This window comes from Gymnoscopelus microlampas (genome assembly GCF_963454915.1).
Source record: "Gymnoscopelus microlampas genome assembly, chromosome: 5".
In the NCBI taxonomy this organism is placed as follows: Eukaryota; Metazoa; Chordata; class Actinopteri; order Myctophiformes; family Myctophidae; genus Gymnoscopelus; species Gymnoscopelus microlampas.
Window position 1 is genome coordinate 47,174,648 of NC_139942.1, and position 22,637 is coordinate 47,197,284.

Below are 22,637 nucleotides of genomic sequence, written 5' to 3' on the forward strand. Positions count from 1 at the left end.
AATACTGCACACAGTCTTACTGTCTTTCCTGGGGGAGCACACCAAAAAAGAGATTTTTGGTGTGCTCCACCATGAAAGACTGTGTGCAGTATACAGTGTCAGAGGCAATGAAGCCTATTTTCTAAAGTTGTGGGCCCCGCTATAATGGATCCTTCTAAAAGGTCAATGTACTGTGGGCCTGAACCCTCTCCTTAGATAGACTTTGATGACTATGCCGATGCATCTGTGTGATTATGAGCTATATGGAGTGTGGTGACTTGTGTCTTAAGTGACTGCCTGGTTATGCTTTTTTTTTTTTTTTTACTGATGGTGTTGATGAACAATGGAACTGGAGGAACCCCCCCCCCCTCCCTTACTTGTCTGTTCTTGTTTGTTTTTGTTTTGTTAAGAGTATGTCTAAGTCAGTTGTTGTATGTGGAACATTTTTAAAAATCAAAAAAAAAAAAAAAAAAAAAAAAATCAACTGAACAAAAGGTACACAAATTCCTACTGTTATGTTGACAACGATTATTTATTTTCATTTCATTTTCATTTAATATTTACATTTCAATTGTATAGCCTATTGCTCTCACTTGCAACAGAGTATTTCTACATTGCGGTATTGATACTTTACTGAAGTAAAAAATGTGAGTACTTTTTCCACCACTGCCAGACTGTCACTGGACTTTTATTTTGAAGTCCAACATTCTCCTAGGAGGAAGGAGCGTCTTTTCTATAGGGCGCATGCGCAACCAAACTCACGTTGTGCTAGTGCGTGTGTTCTTCTTGCTTATGAATGTGTCCGTCCCTTTGACTATATTATAGTTGCAACATTGTGTCCGATTGTTTCATTATATAGTTGTTTTTACCGTTGGTTCTGTCAGGCGGGTTTGCATTAGTGCGTGAGCCGTTATTCAAAAGTACCATAATAACTCTAAAACAGACTTGTAGGTTATTGGCCCTGTAGTGAAAACATGGGACCCACAACATTAGTGGAACTGGTGGCTGGGAGCTATGAACAGATTGTATTTGGATACAAAGTGTCCACTGATGAACAAGTAAGTAAACTCACTCACAAGACAACTCTTTAAAGATGCAGTAAAAGTGTTACTGTTTTAGTGTTGTGGTAGCTCTATATTCTTGCAATCATTACAGTGTTTGTTCAGTAACGTGGGCCTCCCTGTCTCTCCTGCTCTTTAAAATAGAAAATGCATTTTCAGGTCCAGATAACTTTTATAATCAACTTGGGTACAGGATAAACAGTGAAATTGGAAGTGATGACACCAGTGAGTAGACAAAAAAGGGACTTGAACACTATAACATTGAAGCTGATAAAGGGGTACCCTTTTCTGATTGGCTGAAATTAGCAACCCACCTATGTTGTCTGTTTATTAAAGAGCAGGAGAGACAGGGAGACCCTGGACAAAGCCTCTGTTAACGATGATTACTATTAGAATATGGAGTGTTTATGTTTTATCAAAAAAACTTTAATTTAAACCAAAGAGTATCATTTACACTACCTTTTTAATCTGAAGTGATCAAAGAGAGCAGGCTGATAATAAACAGCAGCATAATGAGGTGATTGATCATATCCTTCCATGTTGATTCACAGGAGAAGTGGACGGCCAAGGCGGACTTCACCCACCATGCTCATACAGCGTCCATATCGGCGGTGGCGAGCAGCCAGAGGTTCGTTGTCACTGGAAGCAAAGATGAGACCGTCCAGGTCTATGACATGAAGAAGAGGGTTGAACACGGGGCGTTGCTGCATCATGATGGTAAATACCTGCAACCTGCTTGTCAAGTCCCTGGAAATCAAGATGACCAATTTGTTGCTGTCGGGCAGAAACATCTCGACTTTATCCAAGTGTTTTTTTCGTAAATTAATGACCTGCTTGATCATACTACAGCATCACACAAAAGAATCAAAAATAGCAGATCTGCAAGCTCGAAATGCGTTTTGAGCTTGTAGATCTGCTGTTTTTGCTATTTTTGAATTTGAATCCTGAAAAGTCACAGTTATGGACATATTTCCACCCGACAGAGACGATTTGCTGTTGGTTATAATTATATACCTGGCTTTTCTTTTGTATACATGGTCAGTTATCTTTTGTCATTTATTCAACGTTTAACCGGGCGTTCCTATTTTGGGTATGTCCTTCAAAAATTGTCAAAATGAAAAAACAAAACAAAAAACAGTGATCTACAAGCTCACGTGTCGCATCACAACACTGTTGCATGACGAAGTACAGTATATAATAAGCTCGGTTAAAACACCATTTTGCTGGGTTATAAATAGTGAATAATGCATGCCTGTACAACTGATGCTGATGTCCTTGTATCCGCACACAGGCACCATCACATGTCTGGAGTTCTATGGCAACGCTCATTTACTGAGTGGAGGAGAGGACGGTCTCATATGTGTGTGGAGAACGAAGAAGTGGGAGTGCTTGAAAACCATCAAAGCTCACCAGTAAGTAGAACTTCCACCTACAAAAGGCATAGATATTCAACACGGTAACGTATGATTATCCCCGTGTTGTGTTGACGGTACTGATGGGCGGACAAAACACCTGTGAAGGACAATGCCCTCTTGATAACTACGTTGACCTGCCCACACACACAGATCACTTCTATCCATCCAACTGGGTTTTTTTAGGCAGACATTCGCCCAATAAAGGTACACAAGGTGGTACAGCTACCTTTATTGCCTCATAACGAGATTACAGATAACAAGTGGCAAAAATGGGTTTTCCCATTGGGAAGCTCAGGGTGGGAAACTCAGTGATCCGTGAGAAACGCGGAGAAGAGCCGCTGCTCCTTTGCGTGGAAAGGAGCCAGCTGAGGTGGTTTGGGCATCTAGTAAGGCCCACGCATGCTACCAAATGAGGTGGTCACCCTATCACCTTTTTAGGTGATAGAGAGAGCGCTCTCTATGATAGAGAGAGCTCTCTCTATCACCACTACGGTGATAAGGTGACCACCGAAAATGGTAGCATGCGCCCCCCTTAGGCCGCCTCCCCAGAGGAGGTTTTCCAGGCACATCCAGCCGAGAGGAGGTCACGGGGCAGGCCGAGGAACAAGTGGAGGGATTATATCTCCATGGTGGCCTGGGACCACCTCAGGATCCCCGAGTCAGAGCTGGCTAATGTGACCAGGGAAAGGGAGGAACTGCTACCTCCACGACCTGACTTTGGGTCAGTGGTTGGAAATGGATGGAATGATATGAAATGCCAAACTAATTATGCTTAATCCTGTGTCGCCAGAGGTCACGTGACATCACTGTCTGTCCATCCCTCTGGGAAACTTGCGCTGTCAGTCGGGACAGACAAGACACTGAGGTAAGAATTACACTTCAATGAAGAGAGGTGTTTTAAGTCCATAAACGTCAAGTCAAAATTGACCTGTGCACTTCTTGTTGCTCCAGAACATGGAACCTCATTGACGGAAGATCAGCATTCATCAAAAACATCAAACAGAGTAAGTTGCGTCACTTGCGTGTGTTATTTCACAGGGATGCATGCTACCCATCTTCGCTTCGTTTGCTTATTGTCCTTCCAGAGACAACACTTGTAAGCTACACATGGAAAAATATATATTTGACCACTTTCAACCTGGTGTCCGTATTTTGGGCATATCATTATAGGCAAACATTGACAAAATTTGTCAAAAATGTGTACATGCTCGTAGCTTGTAGATAATCTGTTTTTGCTACTTTTCAGTGACACTGTTATACAATGAAGTATAAAATACGGCTTAAGTGGTCAAACTTTTTTCCCTTCACTTCTATCAGATGCACACATTGTGAGATGGTCCCCAGATGGAGATAAATATGTGGTGGTAATCGATGACAAAATAGACATCTACAACCTGGAGACGGCCTCGCTGATAGGAACCATCATAAACCCCAAGAGGATCTCATCTATTAAGTTCTTAACAGTGAGTTCTGTGCTCTGCAGTTACACCTGTATCAAGTTGGTTTTATTGTATAGTATACAGTTGCCAGATGGGTGGGATTTCCCACATAGGACATATGTTAACCACCCATCTGGTTATTTGCAAGTACTACGTTACCTAGGCCTTTGAACAGTCCTATCAGCCCACGGACAGTTCTCCATATATTATTTTATATTATCTGAGACTTGTGCCGGCCTAAATCGAGTAAGAATAATATAATTGATAAACTTTTATTGAACGGGTCATAATAAATTCCCAAATTTAAAAAGCCTGTATTATTTTGTACTTACCTTATTGGCAAAATATCTTATTGTACCTTATTGGCCAAATGTACCTTAATGGCAAAATAAATTGCCAATATTTTAAATTTGGAACTTTGGAGATTGAGAGTTTTCTTTAATAGCTTAATACTGTCTTTCTTACATTGATACGAACCCCACCTCTCAATGAGCACCTTTCTTCTTTGTTTTTCTTTTTTTAAACAAAGCAGCATTCTTTTCACTCTCTACAGTTTTACAGAAAAATAATCTGTTTGTCTTTCAGAACTCCAAGTTGGCCGTCGCAGGAGACGATGAAATGGTTCGTTTGTGCGATGTAGACACTCAGAAATGGCTGGGTGATTTCAAGGCTCATGAAACCAGGTGCATTTATTCTGCCTTTTCCCATTGCATGACAATGCTTACGCCTCATTTATGCTTGCACGCTGATGTTGCAGAACGAAAATAGCTGATCTACAAGCTCACAACGCGCCGTGCTGCTATGCGTTGTGAGCTTGTAGATCGGCTATTTCCAGCATGCGACACCGGCAAGCAGCAATGTATAAATCAAGTCTTATTTCCGCATCTCATTGCCCATGTGTAAATTGCATCTCTGATTCTGTGTTCATTCCAGAGTGAAAGCGCTTGATACTGTTACTGTGGAGGACTACTGTGTTCTGGTCACAGCATCAAACGATGGATTCATCAAGATGTGGAAGCTCCATCTCAAAGAGGCATGTCTCCTTCTGGTGCTTTTGTTTCACATGTGTATGTAATTCTTTCAATTGAGTGCCACCATCTGGCTCGCTGTTTTGCACTGTCCTTGAGTATCTTGTATGTTATTTCTTTGGCCCAATATGATAGTTGTAGCACGCCAAGGGTAATGAATTTAACTTGCTCAGTGCTTTTAAAGTTGTTAAAAAAAAAACGGTTTCACAAACAGTGAAACAACTGCAAACAAAGCAATACAAATGCTACACATACATTTTGTTGTTTTTGGGGTAACTGGTAGCTCAGACAGTTAGTGCACAGACCATGTGCTTGTTGTGAGCGGCAAGGACCCAAGTTCCAACTCCCGGTCTTGTTTATAGCATGTTTCTCTGCCCTTTGTTTACTGTCTCTCTGCATTCTCCTATCTAAGAAATAAAGCATTAAAAAAGAAACGTTTTCGAAGCCTGTGACCCTAAGGCCAAAATGAATACGTAGTATGACAGTGTTGATTCACGAAAATAACTGATTTTCAAGTGTGCATCACAATGCGTTGTTAGCTCAAAAAGGACTTATCTTTGGCAAGCGACACAGTTGTGGGATGGAGCATTCGTGCTGCACTGCGAGCTTGTACATCTGCTATTTTCTACATCTACATCTTCTCTTCTGGGGGTCCCTGGCACAAAACATTTCCAGATCGGGGTCTGCGGCCAAATGCATATCATTTTGGGAGTCCTTGACATGAAATGTTTGAGAACTACTGATGGCATTTGTAGAATCGGCCTCAGGGCTTAATGGGTTAAGCTTGTGATAGCTAAGTGATAGTTGAGAAACACAGCTCGGATCCTCTGCTTATGACAGCAAATGCATGTTCTGTGTTGTTATTCAGGAGCTGGAGATGGAGCCACCCACTCTGCTCGGGGAGGTGAACACGACTGCCAGACTGACCTGCCTCGCTGTGAGGAAGCCCTCTGCAGCACCTCAGACAACACAGGAGATAACACCAGAGGCAACAACTTCTCAAGGTACCGAAATGACAGTAGTTGCGTCCCTATTTTGGGCATAGGTGAACATTTGAACAAATTGCAAGCTCACACTGTGTTGCATCGCAACGCGTTGCGAGCTTTTGGATGGGCCATTTTTGCTATACACTGTACAACAAAGTATATTGGGCCCCAATATACTTTGTTGTACAGTGTATAGCAAAAATGGCCCAATAATTGGGCATCAGTAACTAATTCTATTTTTAATTTCTTGAATCTAGAGTTACAACACCAACCATTGACAGCCCATACATCCAAACAGAAAAGTCAGATCAGATTGTATTGAAAAACGTTAAACTCACCAACATTACAGCTGTACGGAAAGCTTGAATTATTATTATAGTGTTGGAGTTTGGAAGCGCTCGTTTTCAAAAACGCAACGTAGGGCTGCCTCCTGCATTATGTGACATTTAGAAACCGGTGGTATGCAGGACCGTTGAGTGATTTCCATATATTTGGATGTATGAGCTGTCAATGGTTGGTGTTGCAACTCTAGGTTCAAGAAATCTAAAATAGAATTTACTCTTAGAGTTGCTTGCGGCTAAGTGTTAACCTCATAACGGTTGGTTCTGATTTGTGTAAGCTCAGTTTATATGTAAAGATTATGTTTATTCGTGTTTACACAAATTGTGAGAGACTGTTTATCCTGAAGGAGACTTAAATCTGGAATTTCAAGAGCTGATATTTTGTAACACACTCGACTCTCATCATATCTGTTCACAGAACTTTTGCAGCAGCTTCCAAAGACGAAAAGGGTCAGGATTGCCACTGAAGAAGTCATTATGGAGGACGAAAGTAAACCTCAAGAGAAGAAAAAGAAGAGCAATAAAAATACAACGCAATAAAAGGATTTATACTGAGACCAGGCCATGTCTGATGTGCCTTTGACTGTATATTAACTGGTTTATGCTCGCCACCAGGCGGTGGTAGAGGACCACTTGTACAGAATGTGATTTTTTACATTTCTATATTTAGTCAATTTCTTTATTTGCAGCCAAAAGCTAATGTTCCAAACAAACGCCCCTTTGTTGTTTAAAGGATTATAGAAATTATTATTTTATTTTTTACTTAATTTTCACAATAAGGAAGTTGCTTTATTTTGAAGGTTCCTTGGACTCAACCAAGGAATGAACCAGGAAGTAAACAAAGTGTGTTCAGAACAGAGGAAGGTGTGTGTAAACTAAACTTTCTGGTTTCCAATAAATAAATAACAGGTAAAACATTTATTTGATTCTTGTGAAGCATTATTATTAAAAAAGGTTAAAGTGCTCATTAATATAGGTTAAACAAAAACGTTAATTGACACATTGACATTGGCATGATGAAGCTGAGCTACTATCTTTGATAGAATAAAATGCAGAGATGGAAAACGTACTATTTTTTTTTTTTACTAAAAGTATCAATACTGCAATGTGGAAATACTGTTACAAGTAAAAGTCCGGTATTAAAAATGTACTTGAGTAGTACAAGTACAATTAATGGCATCAAAATGTACCAAAAGTACCAAAAGTAAAAGTACTCTTTATACAGAATGGCCGAAATAGGATTGAAGTGGTTATTGTGTTTTGTAATAATCAAACCTACTAAATAATTTTTCAAATTATTGTAGAGGAGTAAAAGTACAATATATGCCAGTGAAGTGTAGGAGAGTAGAAGTAAAAGTATTGAAAATTGGCAATACTCCAGTAAAGTAAAAGTACCTAAAAGAAATGTACTTGGGTAAATGTACTTAGTTAATTTATCACCATTGTCTGATAAAATGTTATTGTACATAATGAATTGTTTCTAGGCCTTGGGATAATGACTTTCGACTGGATTGGGTTCAGCTATGCAGCATTGGTATCAGCAGGAGGAATCATGGGCTACATGAAAGCAGGTATGTACTGTATGTATGAGGGCAGACAAAACCATACATTCTGACAGTGGAGAAAGAGACTCAAATTGTTCACTTGAGTAAAACTATGAATACCACCATGTGGAAATACTGTTACAAGTAAAAGTCTGGTATTCAAAATTTACTTGAGTAAAATTACAAATGTATTGGCATAAAAATATGATTAGAGTACCAAAAGTAAAATAGTCATTATGCAGAATGTCCCATGTGTCCAATGTCTCCAAATGTATAAAATCCTTTGAAAATAGCAGATCTACAAGCCAAGGTCACAACATGTTGTAAAGCAACGCGTTGTGAACTTGTAGATTGGCTATTTTCAAATAGCCAAAGTATATATGGCTGTGGTTTGTGTATTGTTTTGTAATAATATCTCAATCTTCAAAGTAACTAGTAATTAACATTTTCAAACGATTGTAGTGGAGTAAAAGTACAATATTTGCTTCTGAGATGTAGTGGAGTAGAATTAAAAGTATTGAAAATTGGAAACACTCCAGTAAAGTAAAAAATACCTCAAAATGGGACTTAAGTACAGTACTTGAGTAAATTCTTAGTTACTTTCCACCACTGGTTATTGTCAACCTTTTTAATTTCAAGGACACCCAGTTGGATAAGCATTAGCCTGGGCCACCAACGGACCCCCATTTGCTACGATCTCTGGGACCCCAGTCTAGTCTGTAAAATCAGTGTTAATTTAACTCTAGACTAGAGCGTACAACTCTACACTCTCGGGAGTTATACAGACCCATAAGGGTCCATTTGGTTCCTATCTGTCAATCCTTTAAGTGGGGAACCCCTGGAACCCCTTCAATGACCACTGGGGGGCCAGAACCCCCAAGCAGTGGGTCTATGCAAAAGTATCCATCATTTTTTATGCTTGAGACTTGTCTTTATAACAGTGTGTTAATTCCATTACAGGGAGTGTCACCTCTTTGGTGGCGGGGCTCATCTTTGGACTTCTGGCCGGGTTTGGAGCTTATCTAAGATCTCAAAATCCCAAGAATGTGTGGGTTTCACTAGGTGAGCAAGTTCATCACTTGACGAAAGCACAATGTATTTTTATCCCAAACATTGTCCTACATCCCTTTAATTTAACCCACTGAATACACTGCACAGGCACATCAGGGACACTGGCTGTTGTGATGGGAATGAGATTTCTCAACTCCTGGAAGTTCATGCCAGCTGGCCTGATGGCATTGACGAGGTAACTGTTGAAAAATGTTGATGAACCACTTTCAACTATGGCTACAGAGCTTGAGGAAACCGAATAGAACAGGGCAGCCACTTCTCTCCATTGAACTCAGTGGACGCTGTGGCCCTGTTCTATTCTGTCGCCCTATTACTTTGAATGGTGTGCTCGTGCTACATATATATAAGTATAGTTACAGCTCGTTGTTCACCACTGTAGTCATTATAGTTGTGGTGTGGACTCTGCCAGTCACTTGAGTAAGAACCGCTTTGAAGAACCGTAGTTTATTAATTGTTAATTAATATTTGTTAATAGGATGTTCGTTTAAAGTGCTACCCATTTTTTTTGTGTGTAGTTAAGTTATAGTGCTTGATGTGGACAGTCTGGACACTGGACAGTGACTGAAAGTTTTGTGTGTGCCTGGTAGGCTGAAATATAAGAAAACCGATATCTACATGTAAATCAACATGACAACCAGGTTTTGAAGGTTGTGCGGAAAACATCCATGCATTTATAACTTAAATAATTTCTTTGCACTTTGCAGTGTCCTGATGTTGGGGAACATTGGCATTGGAATTCTCAGAAGACCACATGAACGTTGAACATATGCACCACCGCCATTACTGTGCATATAGTTGATGTACGGTAATTTCAATACGTGTTTACACAAAATAAGAATTTCACCATCATTAAGAGGACATGAGCAGAACTCTGCTCAAAGTAGTGTCAAGAAAAATCTGAAACATAGCTTATAAAAGTGATTGGTAAACGTTTGACTTTCAACCATCAGTAATTGTTCTATATATTTTTGCTATTGTATTCATGATTTTGTACAGTGTATGCTACCACAGTGCTGGGTATATGAAATACTTAGGTACCTTTCAGGAACCAGGCATAGCCCTAAAATTAGTTTTGTACCTGGTCCTGGTTTTTCTGAAATATATAGTGTGTACAGTATAATAATACTGTTGTAAATTATCTAAATTATGACTGAAAAACAAGTTCAGGTGAACACAGTAATTTGCTTCATTTATAATGTTTTATATTTCAGTCACTATTCCATTATAAAAACAAAAATGTTGTATGTCGCTTGTACAACACTAAAACAACAGTTGACACATAGCAAATGTTATGATAGACTAAAAATACTTTCCACACATTGCCGTGCAATGTGTGGATAGCGAAAATAGCCAATCTACAAGTTGTCACGCTATGACGAGCTGTGAGCTTGAAAATCGTCTATTTTCAGTGTGAGACACCAGCACACAAGAACGTTTAAATAACACCTTAAACAATCTTTACATCCTGGCAATAAGTATGGATTTCTCTCATTGGCAACACTCATTTTCTCTTGCATACTTCTCACAGAAGTATGCATTTCTCACATTACTCAGTGGTTTAACACTTTGGATTCTATGCTACCGATTGCCTCCATATTTGGCAGTCCAGACTACTCTTCCATGCACTGGCTGGATCTGTGCATTCCTGGACAGGAGGATTTTACTCAGTGTGTTACTGTTGCATCCTGGGATTTGTGGTTTTGTACATTTGCTCTTCCATGCTGTGTACTGCTGTGTGAGATCAAAGAAAGAAACAGTTAAAGATTAATTGTGGAGTATTAGTTTAGAAAGAAAATTAAGAAATGTAAGAAGAAGACATGTAAATCAATGTTTCTTTTTTACCTTCATTAAAATCACACTGGTTATTAGTATATATTATGTCTGGATGTTTTGATTGAAAGGTCAACTGTAAAATTAAAAGAAAGAAATGGTGGAATCAGAGGATTATTTATGAAATGCTTGGGTTGTTTTTAGTGTTAAACCTGCTTGGAATACCAGACGGGAGGAATTGATTGCAAGACAAAGTCATATTTCTTGTACTTGTCAGTCTCAGAAATGTGTATAAACTTTACTTCCAAATGCTTCCAAGTAGTTGTATCTTGCACTCTAAATAGCCCAAGGAGGGAAAACGACAACCCATCTGCTCTTCCAAGGAGGAAAACAAAACCAAGTCTGTTTGAAAGTGGTATCTCTAGTTCTAGCATCATTTCTGACTCAATCATTGTTCATGGTTCACTGTGTGTCTTTTATTTAAAGAATATCCACATGCAGATATGACTCACTTGCAGAAGTGCCTGCTATTATTGGTGCCAAAGTAAATCTTTGTCCGTGCACTCCTATTTCGTCTTTGGTCAAACATGAAGGGTACATTCCTGCTGGGTTGTAGGTGTTGCTCATGAAGTTGTCTGAAAATGATACACAGATAGCCACTGGATAAAGATCCATTCATACATACTTGCGTGCCAACAAGTGACACCTCGTGCTAAGAGGTTAAGTTAGGCTTTAATGTCCAAATATAATCTATTAGTAAAACATTGAAAACATTCTGTAAGAAACACAGTATCCAGTTTGACACATCGGGTGTAGAACAGCTACTAGTCCCATCGCTCTATTGTATGATACAATTATATGAATGATATGTGAATGTGGGAGTTATACTGTACCTGTGGAATGCTCCAATCTGAAATGTGTGTCTTCTGTTACAGATTGTTTATCTGTCACTAGAGGCAGAATGACATCTGTACCAACGTCTACAAAAAGAAAGAAAAGAAAAGGAGTGTTTGGAACTGGAGAATAAATTGGGAGTGTTGTATATTGTAGGGCAGTGGTTCTCAATGACCCCAGGGGTCCTCGAGGGGGTTCCATGAGCTAAATGATTGATAGCTAGGAACCAAATGGACCCTTCCGTCCGTAACTCAGAGAGTTAGCGGGGTCCATGGCCTAATGCTTACTGGAGGGCTCCGTAGTTCTAGTACAGTGTGTAGTGTACTTAAACATGTGGCTATACAGCAAGTAGTTTTACAGTGTTTTTCTCTATTTTCATCATTCTATACCCAATGTGTTAGCCACTTTCAACATGGTGTCCTTACTTTGGGCGGGGGGGAAAAAGTCAAAAGAGATTTGAAGATAGCAAACCTACAAGCTCACAATGTGCATAGCATATGTACTTATGTATATCCCAAACATTTTAAGGTCCAGAAATGATCCAATACATACAATATTAATTCATGGAATTTACATACATTCCAGTCATATTAATGTCTTATTAATTAACTTTTTACTTCAGACCTATGTATGTAAGGACATTACCCAAATATGAGAAACATTACACAACAAGACAGAGTGATGACAGGTGTACCAGATAAAGAAAGTGATCTGCTGCCCTCTCAATCTCAGACAGACATTTGATCTTCACCTGGATGCTTTATACTCCCCTGATCTCATTAATAAGGAATGAAGGGGAAGCAATGTGGGCTTTTGTGTGACAGGCAACTTATATTATGAATAATACAACATGTCCTCCTTTGATTTAGACAGTGATGCTTTAGCTCATTTCACTTTGATCTGATCAACGACCATGAAAAGCTTTAATACCATTTAAGCCCTAATTTATACCTCATCGTATGACGAATAGCGAAAATCTTCAAGCTCACAAATATGTTGGGTCGTGAGCTTGCAGATGGCCTATTTTCACTATTTTTGAAAAATGTTGGAATGTATTGAAAAATGTTCAAACATTTTGCCTATAATGACCCAAAATAGGGACGCCAGGTTGAAAGTTCAAGCTTGTTCATCTCTATAAGGTTGTAATTAACCGCTGTAGTACTGCTACGAGACTGTATCAGCTGGCTCTGCAGTTTGCAATTAAAATAATCCATTAGTACTGGGAGGGAGGACTGAAATGGACCTGCTGAAATGGAAGACGCACTTTAACCTGTTTTCATATTTGTAAATCCACTCATCATAGGTAGAATTCCAAGCATTTGATAATAGGGGTCACACACGGGTGAAATATTTCTAAATACTTCTTGGCGTTTTTTCAGATGAGTGGAGTCTGGAGTTTGTCTATGGGACTACGAAACTACTACTAAAGAAGATAAAAGTTGATTTATGGTATTGGCAATGTATCCAATTCACCAGAAAGGGTTATAGAATAGTTTGCAAATAGATTATATGGCCCAGGTCTAGAATCAGTTTGATTAACTCAACAATATCTTACCTTTAATAAGGGGATACCCTGATCCATGTGCGCTGGTTTGGCATGAGCTGTCCCAAACATTCCTACCCACCAGCTGATCTCCTGCTGAAGAGTTGGTTTTGGGGTTTACTCCTGGAAAAATGACACACAGCTCAGAACATAGACACTACATCTGAGACTGCAAGTAAGATCTATATTTTGCTGTGTCTGTCAAAACGTCCATTCTGCAGGTAGGTTCTGAGTCCATCAGACTTTAGAGTGTGCATACAGTTTTCCAGTTCAATGAGAACAATAAAGACCCAGACTCACAGGTCTCCAATATGTGTTTCAGTATAGAGTACAGTACAGTATTTTTTAAAACTAGTTAAGCCCTATTTTGTACTTATACAATAAAATAGCCGATGTACAAGCTCACTCCTTGTAGATCGTCTGTGCCCCCGGGCAGGACCTTAGACATGTCTGGCCTAATAATGGCATGGATGCCAGGTAGGAAGTGGTCAAGTGTTCTTACCAGGAAGGTATCTGGATTGATGGAGGTAGTGCTGTTTGGCGGACCAGTTGGTGGAGTCTGTTCTGGTCTTGCTGGATGGTTTTGTTACTGTTACTGGCTCTGCCAAACTAAACAATTAGAGCAAAAAAGATATATTTTTAAGTAAATATCGACCAATACCGATATGATGGATTAATTGTGCATCCCTATTCAGTACAATGTAAAACGTTTAAACTACAAGACTCCCACTGAACCAGATCTCTGTCTATGAGGGTAATAAGCGCTCTCACCAGCCGCCGGTCTGGTCACGTAGCGCCTCCGTCAGAGAAACCATGGCGGGTCTTTTGGAGATGGAGACTCCGCTGTCTGTGCAGTCCAGCTCATCCCCACTGTCAGCAGCTTCGATCGATGTCTGGCCCCATCGCCTACGCCCACTCCTCACTCCATTCTCACTGTTCTCTGTTCCTCTCTATCATCACAGGACCAAAAGACAGATCACTTATTAAGTCTATATACTACAGTTTACAGTTTAGGCATTTAGCAGACGCTCTTAATCCAGAGCGATTTACAGTAAGCAAGGACACAAGATAATACATCATAATACATCAATTGCATAGAAATAGTAATCTAATAATAAAGTAATACATAAGTAAACCAATAATCTAATAATAACTAATACATACGTAAACCAATAACCTATCATCAGCCTAACAATGACCTGGCATCTGTCTACATAACATGCTATCTAAGTTACATTTTAGCCTTTGCATAATCCTGCAAGGTCGTCAAGGCTACAAGGCCCCCTCCTTTTGTCTGGTTATAGTTTCTCTATCGTACATCAAATTGCTCTGACAGTGACTCCGATGATATCATTCACAATCGAAACATATTTAAACGTTTGTTATACTTTTTCCTTTTTGGTGTGGACGATTAAGTCCTAGCAGTTAGAAATAAAATCATTACTTAGGATTATCCTAATCCTAACTATTGTCATAACAGTCACAAGAGACTATAACAGTCAGGATCCTTCTAAAATAAAACAAAATGGAATATTTTGAAAGTAATAATATGCCTTGGCAGGTTACCGGTCGGTTGTTCTTGACTAGGCTGAGCGGTTGGTGCTGCTCCGGTGTGAGTGCGTCTGTACGGAAGGCGCCGTGTTCCATGTTCTGCTGGGGCACAGGGATCTGCTGGAGGGGTTGGTGGTGGTGGTGGTGGTGATGGTGGTGGAGAGGTCTGCCCTGGCACTGGAGCTCAGCCTGGGTCTGTTGGAGGTGTTGGTGGTGGTGGTGATGGTGATGGTGGAGAGGTCTGCCCTGACTCTGGAGCTCAGCCTGGGTCTGCTGGAGGGGTTGGTGGTGATGGTGGAGAGGTCTGCCCTGGCTCTGGAGATCAGCCTGGGTCTCACGGTCCTGAGAGGACTCTAGTAGGTCGGCCATACATAGAGATAGAGGCTTGTGTTGTGTTATAAACTCTGCAGTCTGATCCTGGGCTTTATGCTGCCCCAGGTCCTTAGGAGTTGCACCCAATGCTGGTCCAACATGGAAGTATTGATGTTGCAGCGCCTGAGAAATAAACACAATAGAGACTAAATTAAAATCTTTAGAAGTGTTTCGGATTAAATGATGAATCATCCATTTTTTAAAACACAGGTTAGGAACACATAACTTTTACACTAGAGCTAGTATTGCTAATGTGTGCCTCTTGGGTTTAAATTGACCTTGGCCTTGAGGTCATTTGAACGCTTAACATGAGCCTGGTTACTGGAAAAGGTTCCAGTATAAGTTAGGTAGTAGTTTATGTAGTGCAGGTATTCTTTTTGTTTTTGTTTTTTTGTAATAGTTTTTGTCTTGAAAATGTGTTTATTTAATGTACATGACTGTCGGACATGTATTGCTGTGTGTAATAGGTTCTGGACTTTATTGTGTTATCCTTGTGAAGTTTCAACTGTATGTTGATTATTTTAGAATAAACTAAACTAAACTAAAAGCACATGACTTAAATGTTAATTGATGTTATTTCCACAAACACTGTCAAGTCACACAACTGGTTTATATTAACAGTAGTTTGAATTCTCTGTGTTTTTTTAATACTGTGTAAACCTACAATGCACCACAATGTACCACCAGACAATACAGGACTGGTTCAAATTAACTATAGGTTGCAGTAAAAACCTGAACAGCTGTTGGCCTTTTCTCTGGGTCCCACTGTAGCATGTCTTTCATCAGAGCTATTGCCTCATCGCTGGCGTTGGGGATGAGGGAGCGCAGGCTGGCGGGGACACACTCGGGGAAGTGGAAGGTCAGGGAAGCAGCCAGGTCGTGTCCCTCAGGCCAGTCCGACTGACATGAAGAAAACAAAAAGTGTCTTTTATTAGTGTCTTTTATCCCAGTGGTTCTGAAGCAAACGTTACAAGCTCACAGCGAGCTTGTACATCTGCTATTTTTAAAAGAAAAACAAATATCTTTCAAGTATATGTTGAATAATTTTGACACAAATCTTCTCTTCTGGGGGTCCCTGGCACACAGCATTTTCAGATGGGGGTCTGAGGCTAAATTTGCAAATGTTGTATACCCCATATCAATTTGGGGGTCCTTGACACGAAAACGTTTGAAAACCAGTGTTTTATCCAGTGCATTTATTGTGAAGCACAATCATTTGTCTCAAGCATAAATGATTATATTTGGAAATATCCAGTGCTCAGTAAAGAATATGTAGTAATGGCATGCTACGGCCCAGTCATGACAACCAACTGATCATCTGAACGGTTTGTGTATGCACAATACAACACCTGCTTTTGTATGTGTTTGCATACTCAAGACCTGTGTCAAATGGTGTTTTTACAAAGGTTCACATTATTACCTTCCAGACCTTTTGGCAGGTTAAAAAGTGACAAGCCACTAGGAAGTGACTGCATATATTTATAATATATAGATACACACACAAATGTGTCATCAGCCCCACCGGCACCTAGAGACTGGGGGTGGACCCAAAGAAGACATACATCTTCAGACACTATAGCTAGTATTTATCCTGCATGAAACTAAATTGCATTTACCTCCACGTACAGTAACTAATCACAATGTGAGTTCAATCAGAAAAATGATATAAGGCAGCTTTAAGATTCATTTCTGTCCTATGCAAAACCCACCCACCTTCTTCACTGTTCCCAGCACCTGGCAGATCTTGAAGACCTGGTCCACCTCACTGGTTCCAGGGAACAGGGGTCTAAGCGTGTAGAGCTCAGCCATGATGCAGCCAACAGCCCACATGTCAACAGGGGAGCTGTAGGAGCTGGACTTGAGCAGGACCTCAGGGGCCCGGTACCTGTCCAGACAACAGCACAGGGCACTCAGATGAAGAGGTTTTAGCCACCTCCAAAGAAAATCACCAGTACCAAAATGATCAGAATTGAGAAAAAAAGATATGTATCATTGTTGCCCAAGTAAAACTCTATTTACTATTCTGTTACTCGCCTGTAACAGAAGAGAAAATACATATTTAGTTAATATTTTAGATCATATTTTAGATCATATTTGAAATTTGTCCAAAATAGGGATGACTTTAGGTGTCCAGAAGGGAAGAGAAGAATACTGGTGTACAGGACAATACTGCCCAAGCCAGTTTTGCTTTATCTTCACAACAGCCGATCCAATCACAATAACATGTTGTTAACAGCTGCCTACTGCTTAAACACAGTTGTTTTGTTCACCGCAAGAGGTTTTTCTTTATTTTTTAAAGTAGTTATTTAGTAACTGATTTAGTGAAATGCTGCTGTAAAAAGAGTCTTGCCATCTTGTGGATATGTAGTCGGTGTAAGGTGGCTGTGAGCGTATTTTTCTGGCCAGTCCAAAATCAGCAATCTTCACCAGCTCTGGCCCCATGCACAGCAAGTTCTCTGGTTTCATATCGCGGTGGAAGTAACCTAGTAAAAAATACATGTAATTTAAAAAACATAATGGAACCTACTGCAGACATTTCTGTATATTCAATGTAAAAGTATTTGTTGAGATATGTAGGCTAACCTTTTCTAAACAAAGTTAAAAAAAAAAGAAAAGACAAATACTTCATTTTCATTCAACTTATCAACTTATTTTTAGGAATTTAACTTCTACAAATTCTCAATTCTCATAATGGGACGGGGAAAGCCCATTCAGGACACATTTTTAAAGGAGCACTAAATTCCGTGTACTAAAACCGTTCTTATGCTGACACTTCTTCTATAGCATCTTCTTCTACACCTTTAAACTTAGCTGCCTTCATGGCAGGGGTACCTGAGCTATTACATTATATTATACATTATGAATGTAATGTATAATAAAGAAATACATTCTTGCCTGGTGCCTACAATTTAAATGTCTCATGTGAGTGCAACTTATTTCAAACATATTTAAGAAAATTCAGATTAGATTTTGGTCTAAAGAAAAAATCGCTTAGTGCTTCTTTCAAGTGGGAAAGCTTCTAGAAATACAATGAGAAAGAGCAAAGAGGATCTTACCATGCTTATGCACAAATGCTAAGCCAGAGAGTACTTGGAACATAATGTTTCTTATTTCATTTTCGGAAAACATTGTATCTTCCCTGTCAGCAGCAAAGGTGGTAAAACACAAAGGCAAGAGAGAGAAGAAGGATAAAGATAAACATGCAAAGAAATCACACTCTGTTAAAGCTACAAATTCTCACTCCCAGGTCGTAATAGTGATGAGTTGGACAAGTCACATCAGAGGTTTGACTGAGCCTTCCAATGTTCACTTTTCAACAGATTTTGTCCGAAACTCACGGAAATCGGTACACATTTTTATCTCTCTAGTCATGTTATGACCACACTAAAGATGTCTTCTTTTCTAGGAAATAGGTTGTATACTTTGTATATGAATATTATTACTGTTCAAATCAAATCGATATGTATCTGTCAGATTATTCCATTCCGATTGCCTATGACTGACTTCCAAAATGTAGAAGGCCTAGCCTGGCGGAGATCTGTGCACTGAGGAGCACACTTTTCTAGTTTTTTTTTAGCAAATAACTACGCCTAAATTCAGGGTTCAAAGAATGTCTTACTTTGTAATGTTACCTTTCAGTCAGGTTACTTTAACATATAGCATCTTTGGACTGTTATGCTTTGGTATCACTCATGTTGGTGGGAACATATGTTATATAATAGCTTATCAATTAACCAGTAATATCTATACCGTTACAAGTGTATTCATGTTGCTAATGACAGTTCACTGATTGTATAGTTGTAAACCACCTATACCAAGATAATGTTGACAGCCTGATAATGCCGTATTGGCTTACAGGGCAAAGCATATGTAGCAGACATGTCTCTTCCATAAGTCACATGCACAGTACCATGTTTATGAATAAATGTCCCTGTAATATCTGTCACGTTTCTGACAACTGCTTCAGGGAACAATGTGTTTCTGTGATCTGACCCAAGATAGTCCATCGGAATTGGTAAAACACTCAAAGGAAAGGAATAAATGAAAGGAGAAGGAAAAGAAAAAACAATGATATAATATTTCACCTGTCGTATTTTAACCTGTGGTTTTTAACTGCTTTCAACCTTGTCTAGGTATACATCTGAGGACAACTAAAGTCAATATATGGGCTAGAACATCATGGAAAACCAGAACTACCAAACCTATGCCCACTGCTTTGAAAAACAATCCTGATACTGATCCACTATGAAGTACCGCCCTGAAGTCTTTGCATTAGTTCTGTAATATTGAGTTTTTTTTAAAAATTATTATTATTTCCATCCAATTTTACCCCTACATTGAGTTTAGATGTCAACAAATGTATCAGCAAATATACGCAGAGATCTCTGATTGTCTGGCTACACAAGACTACAGTCAACCTGCCGTCCCTATAATGTATGCGAAGAATTTGAAATATTTGGACACATTTTGACAAATTTGAGCATGTAGATCTGCTATTTTTGCTGTGTGACACCGTGCCACAACCTAGTATAAAATAGGAGTGGTGTGTCATGCGTTCATATACTGTACCTTTCTTTCATCAGCTGATAAAGGTTTTCCTTCATATATTCAAAGACAAAGTAGAGGTCGTCGTTCTCTCTGATCACCTCTTTCAGTTTTACCACGTTGGTGTGGCTGAGCTTCGTCAGTGCCTGTTTGGACGACAAGCAGCCAAATATAGTTACAGTTACAGTAGCATGGGGCAATCTGGAAACCCATTCGGTAAAAGAAGGGGGGCAAGCTTGTTTCAATGCCTGAATAACAGGATATCAGGTTTGGCTGCGCCCCTTTAAGCTATTGATTCTTCACATGCAACATTTCAGGGATTTAAAAACTGTCCAGTTTCAACACTTTTTGTGCTTTGCAGAAACGTATAGACCAGGCTGTGCTTCTTGCTCAAGGGCCTGCCCCAAGAGAGCTCCTATTCTAAACAACAATCCTACTGACAGATTTTCATTGCAAATTGTTTATCTGTTTTGAGAGAAAAGCATGGGGGAGACCTGCTGCAGGTTGTAGGGTAATTGGACAACAGATACAAATATAAGTTAGAATAATAATATATTAAATCAGATTAAATTGAGTAGAGACATCAAAGTGTAGGCTAGCTGTCAGTTGGTGCTGGTGTAGTTCATGTAATGTAATTAGTTGCTTGTTTATGTTACTTAAACAACTCTTACCTTCACCTCTCTAAGATGCATGCACTCATCCCAAGAATAGAACTTCCTTTTCATCCTATGGGGGGAAAGCAGTAGTAAATGCATTCACAGTTACTATTTCATTGTGATTTATCGCATACACAGCCTTTATTTGCCCTGGGTGAAGAGAGGGATAAAGGGACCAAGAGGTCAGCTGGCGTTGACAATATCAGGGTAGCTAAACTGCACCACGCAGGCTCTGTGATCTGGTTCAGGAACTCACCATGTTAACATGGTCAAAATTCAGCCACCAAACACGGTTGCTGTGGATGATGTGGTAAACTTCATGGCTGAAGAGACACCGCCGTTTATAGAGGCAAAGGAAACAAAACCCTGAGTGTAAAACAGTGCCCTTTAATGGTCAGCCCGGCAGCATCTGTCATTTTCTCAACCAACTACCTCCCTGCACTGTTGGGGAATGCCAGCAGGACCACAACTCTGTTTGCCAGGGCAGTCCCTTAATCTAATTATTATCAACTAGAGTTTCGGGGGGCTACGCCCCCCTCAACCCCAGCCGCGCACGGGGCCCAGCGTGGGGGTACCCAAATCGCCGGAGTAAAAGTGTCCAAAAAGGAAAAAAAAAAATATATATATATATTTGGAAAAAATGTTAATAGTGATTGTTACTTTGGTGGTCCGCGGACCCCCTGGTGGTCCGCCGAGCCCTGTGAGTGTTGGGACCCCCGGGGACCCCCCTGGAACATGGCGGACCCCTTCGGCAGATCAATTAACCACATGCATCTTAGAGTGCCTATTCTGGGGTGAACATTCGGCAAAGATAATAGATCTACAAGTTCACAATGTAGATCACCCAAGGCTATGGGTATGTGATATAAAGAAATCATATCCCAGCCTTCGTTGTTGCCCTTTTTTCAATACTACTCTGGTACACAATATGGGCAGTAAGAATGTTAATAGCTATAGTAGACATTTGTCTGAATTCCAAGCAGCCTGTTTGATGACACAGTTCTGAGGCATAGCACAGTTCTGAAGCATTCACGTGAGGACTTATTTGCTGCCGGAGTCTCCCAGCACTCAAAGCACCTTGCAGCAACCTGTCTTTTAAGCAGCTTACCGCTTCAAGAGAGAGCAAGATCAGGACAGCACGTCCACAGAACAATCATGTCTTTTGCTTGTCTTTGTGTACCAGGAGCCAGTTGCACCACCTCAAAGCCATTTAAGCTATAAATAGGCTAAGTTTGAATTTTGTGTGAGGTGGTGCAAATGGCTCCAGGGAACTAGAGTGAGTGAGATATACTCCAAACTCACCGCTTGATGGCCACCAGCTCCCCTGACTCGTTGCTTTTGCCCAGGAGCACGCTGCCAAAGGTGCCATCACCCAGCAGTCTCAGTGTGGTGTAGCGGTTCATCTCCTAAAGAGGTACCTAGGCCTGGTCCTTCTCCTTCAGCGAGGAGCCTTTGACAGCTCCATGTAGGTCGACTGGCAGAGGGGAAGCGATGGTACCTTCCCTGTACAAAGAAACTCCTTCACACCCTGCTGCTGATGCTACAGGCTCACGTGTACAGGTTAAGCCTTTTAAGTTATACTTTGGTGGCGTGCCAGCGTGCCTGTGTCTCAGACCGAAAATAGCTGTTGGCAGCTTGTAGATCTGCTATTTTCTGGGTAGGACACCGGCTCGCAGCTAAGTATAAATCAGGTTTTACCTACCAACTGCCAATTTCTAGGTTTCTCAATGAAACCTACATAAATAAATCATGAACCTGTAACGTTACCTCTGTGTTTGCAGATGGTTGCTTCGTGGTGAAGCGCGAGGGTGTGGCCAGGAAGAGAGACTGCAAAACCGTGACCGTGACCGTGTTTTTTTAGATCCTGTCTGTTTCTCTCGCCGTCTCCCCTCTCCTAAGCCTAGACGTTTACGGCGCATGGGAGGTGGGAGGAGAAGTGGATTAAATTGACTTTCACTTAACTCGAGACAACCTGCCCAGAACTGAGCTCAGGGAGGAAGTGGAGGAAGTTCCCACGTGTCATAAACATATAGCCAACCTGATTTAGGTCAATAGTAAACTATAAATCTCCCAAATCCCAATTAACCTACAATTTATATCGGACAAGATTAGACTTTGGTCGACAGAAGAACGAAATACTGACCAGACCACACTGTGTGTAACAACAGGTCTATGGAAGGTGACAGAGGTGGAAGTTGCTACTAATTAATGTTTCAACTTTTTTAATGTTGGTTCATATCAATTCAGTATCGATACTTGTATTTTGCTTGGTTAAAATGCACATTAGAAATGTATTTTGCAAAGTTGTTGACATGGCTGCTGATGCATCACCAAGTCCAAGATGTTAATAAACCTGCTTGTGAGTGAGTCTCTGGTATGTGTGCGTGTGTGTGTGTGTGTGTGTGTGTGTGTGTGTGTGTGTGTGTGTGTGTGTGTGTGTGT

General features: G+C 40.2%; 3 protein-coding genes across 6 annotated transcripts; 2 read left to right on the forward strand and 1 right to left on the reverse strand.

Moving 5' to 3' along the window:
* The first annotated feature begins 737 nt into the window (after window positions 1–737).
* Window positions 738–7,117, forward strand: pak1ip1 (PAK1 interacting protein 1). The gene is made up of 10 exons (XM_084058259.1): window positions 738–1,037; window positions 1,592–1,757; window positions 2,332–2,452; window positions 3,246–3,320; window positions 3,407–3,459; window positions 3,773–3,918; window positions 4,480–4,577; window positions 4,828–4,927; window positions 5,791–5,926; window positions 6,668–7,117. The coding sequence occupies exons 1-10, from the start codon at window positions 954–956 to the stop codon at window positions 6,787–6,789; spliced, it is 1,101 nt and encodes a 366-aa protein (XP_083914385.1). The 5' UTR covers window positions 738–953; the 3' UTR covers window positions 6,790–7,117.
* On the forward strand, window positions 7,097–11,134 carry LOC311046121 (transmembrane protein 14C-like; the record flags this gene model as incomplete). 2 transcript variants are annotated; one of them, XM_084058261.1, is made up of 5 exons in its annotated part: window positions 7,097–7,158; window positions 7,734–7,820; window positions 8,754–8,855; window positions 8,952–9,039; window positions 9,569–11,134. In XM_084058261.1, the coding sequence occupies exons 2-5, from the start codon at window positions 7,745–7,747 to the stop codon at window positions 9,624–9,626; spliced, it is 324 nt and encodes a 107-aa protein (XP_083914387.1). In that variant the 5' UTR covers window positions 7,097–7,158; window positions 7,734–7,744. The 2 variants fall into 2 exon arrangements, with proteins under 2 accessions (XP_083914387.1, XP_083914388.1); XM_084058262.1 differs by lacking the exon at window positions 9,569–11,134 and having other exon boundaries at window positions 8,952–9,043.
* On the reverse strand, window positions 10,458–21,936 carry LOC311046118 (serine/threonine-protein kinase MAK-like). 3 transcript variants are annotated; one of them, XM_084058258.1, is made up of 14 exons: window positions 21,498–21,936; window positions 20,211–20,265; window positions 19,564–19,685; window positions 18,051–18,133; window positions 17,345–17,477; window positions 16,708–16,879; window positions 15,727–15,894; window positions 14,638–15,117; window positions 13,843–14,021; window positions 13,574–13,680; window positions 13,084–13,194; window positions 11,528–11,614; window positions 11,147–11,269; window positions 10,707–10,770 (listed from the first exon to the last, which is right to left on the reverse strand). In XM_084058258.1, the coding sequence occupies exons 1-14, from the start codon at window positions 21,596–21,598 to the stop codon at window positions 10,730–10,732; spliced, it is 1,962 nt and encodes a 653-aa protein (XP_083914384.1). In that variant the 5' UTR covers window positions 21,599–21,936; the 3' UTR covers window positions 10,707–10,729. The 3 variants fall into 3 exon arrangements, with proteins under 3 accessions (XP_083914383.1, XP_083914382.1, XP_083914384.1); XM_084058257.1 differs by lacking the exons at window positions 18,051–18,133; window positions 20,211–20,265; window positions 21,498–21,936 and adding an exon at window positions 10,458–10,592; XM_084058256.1 differs by lacking the exons at window positions 18,051–18,133; window positions 20,211–20,265; window positions 21,498–21,936 and adding an exon at window positions 10,459–10,595.
* Between the last annotated feature and the right edge of the window lie 701 nt (window positions 21,937–22,637).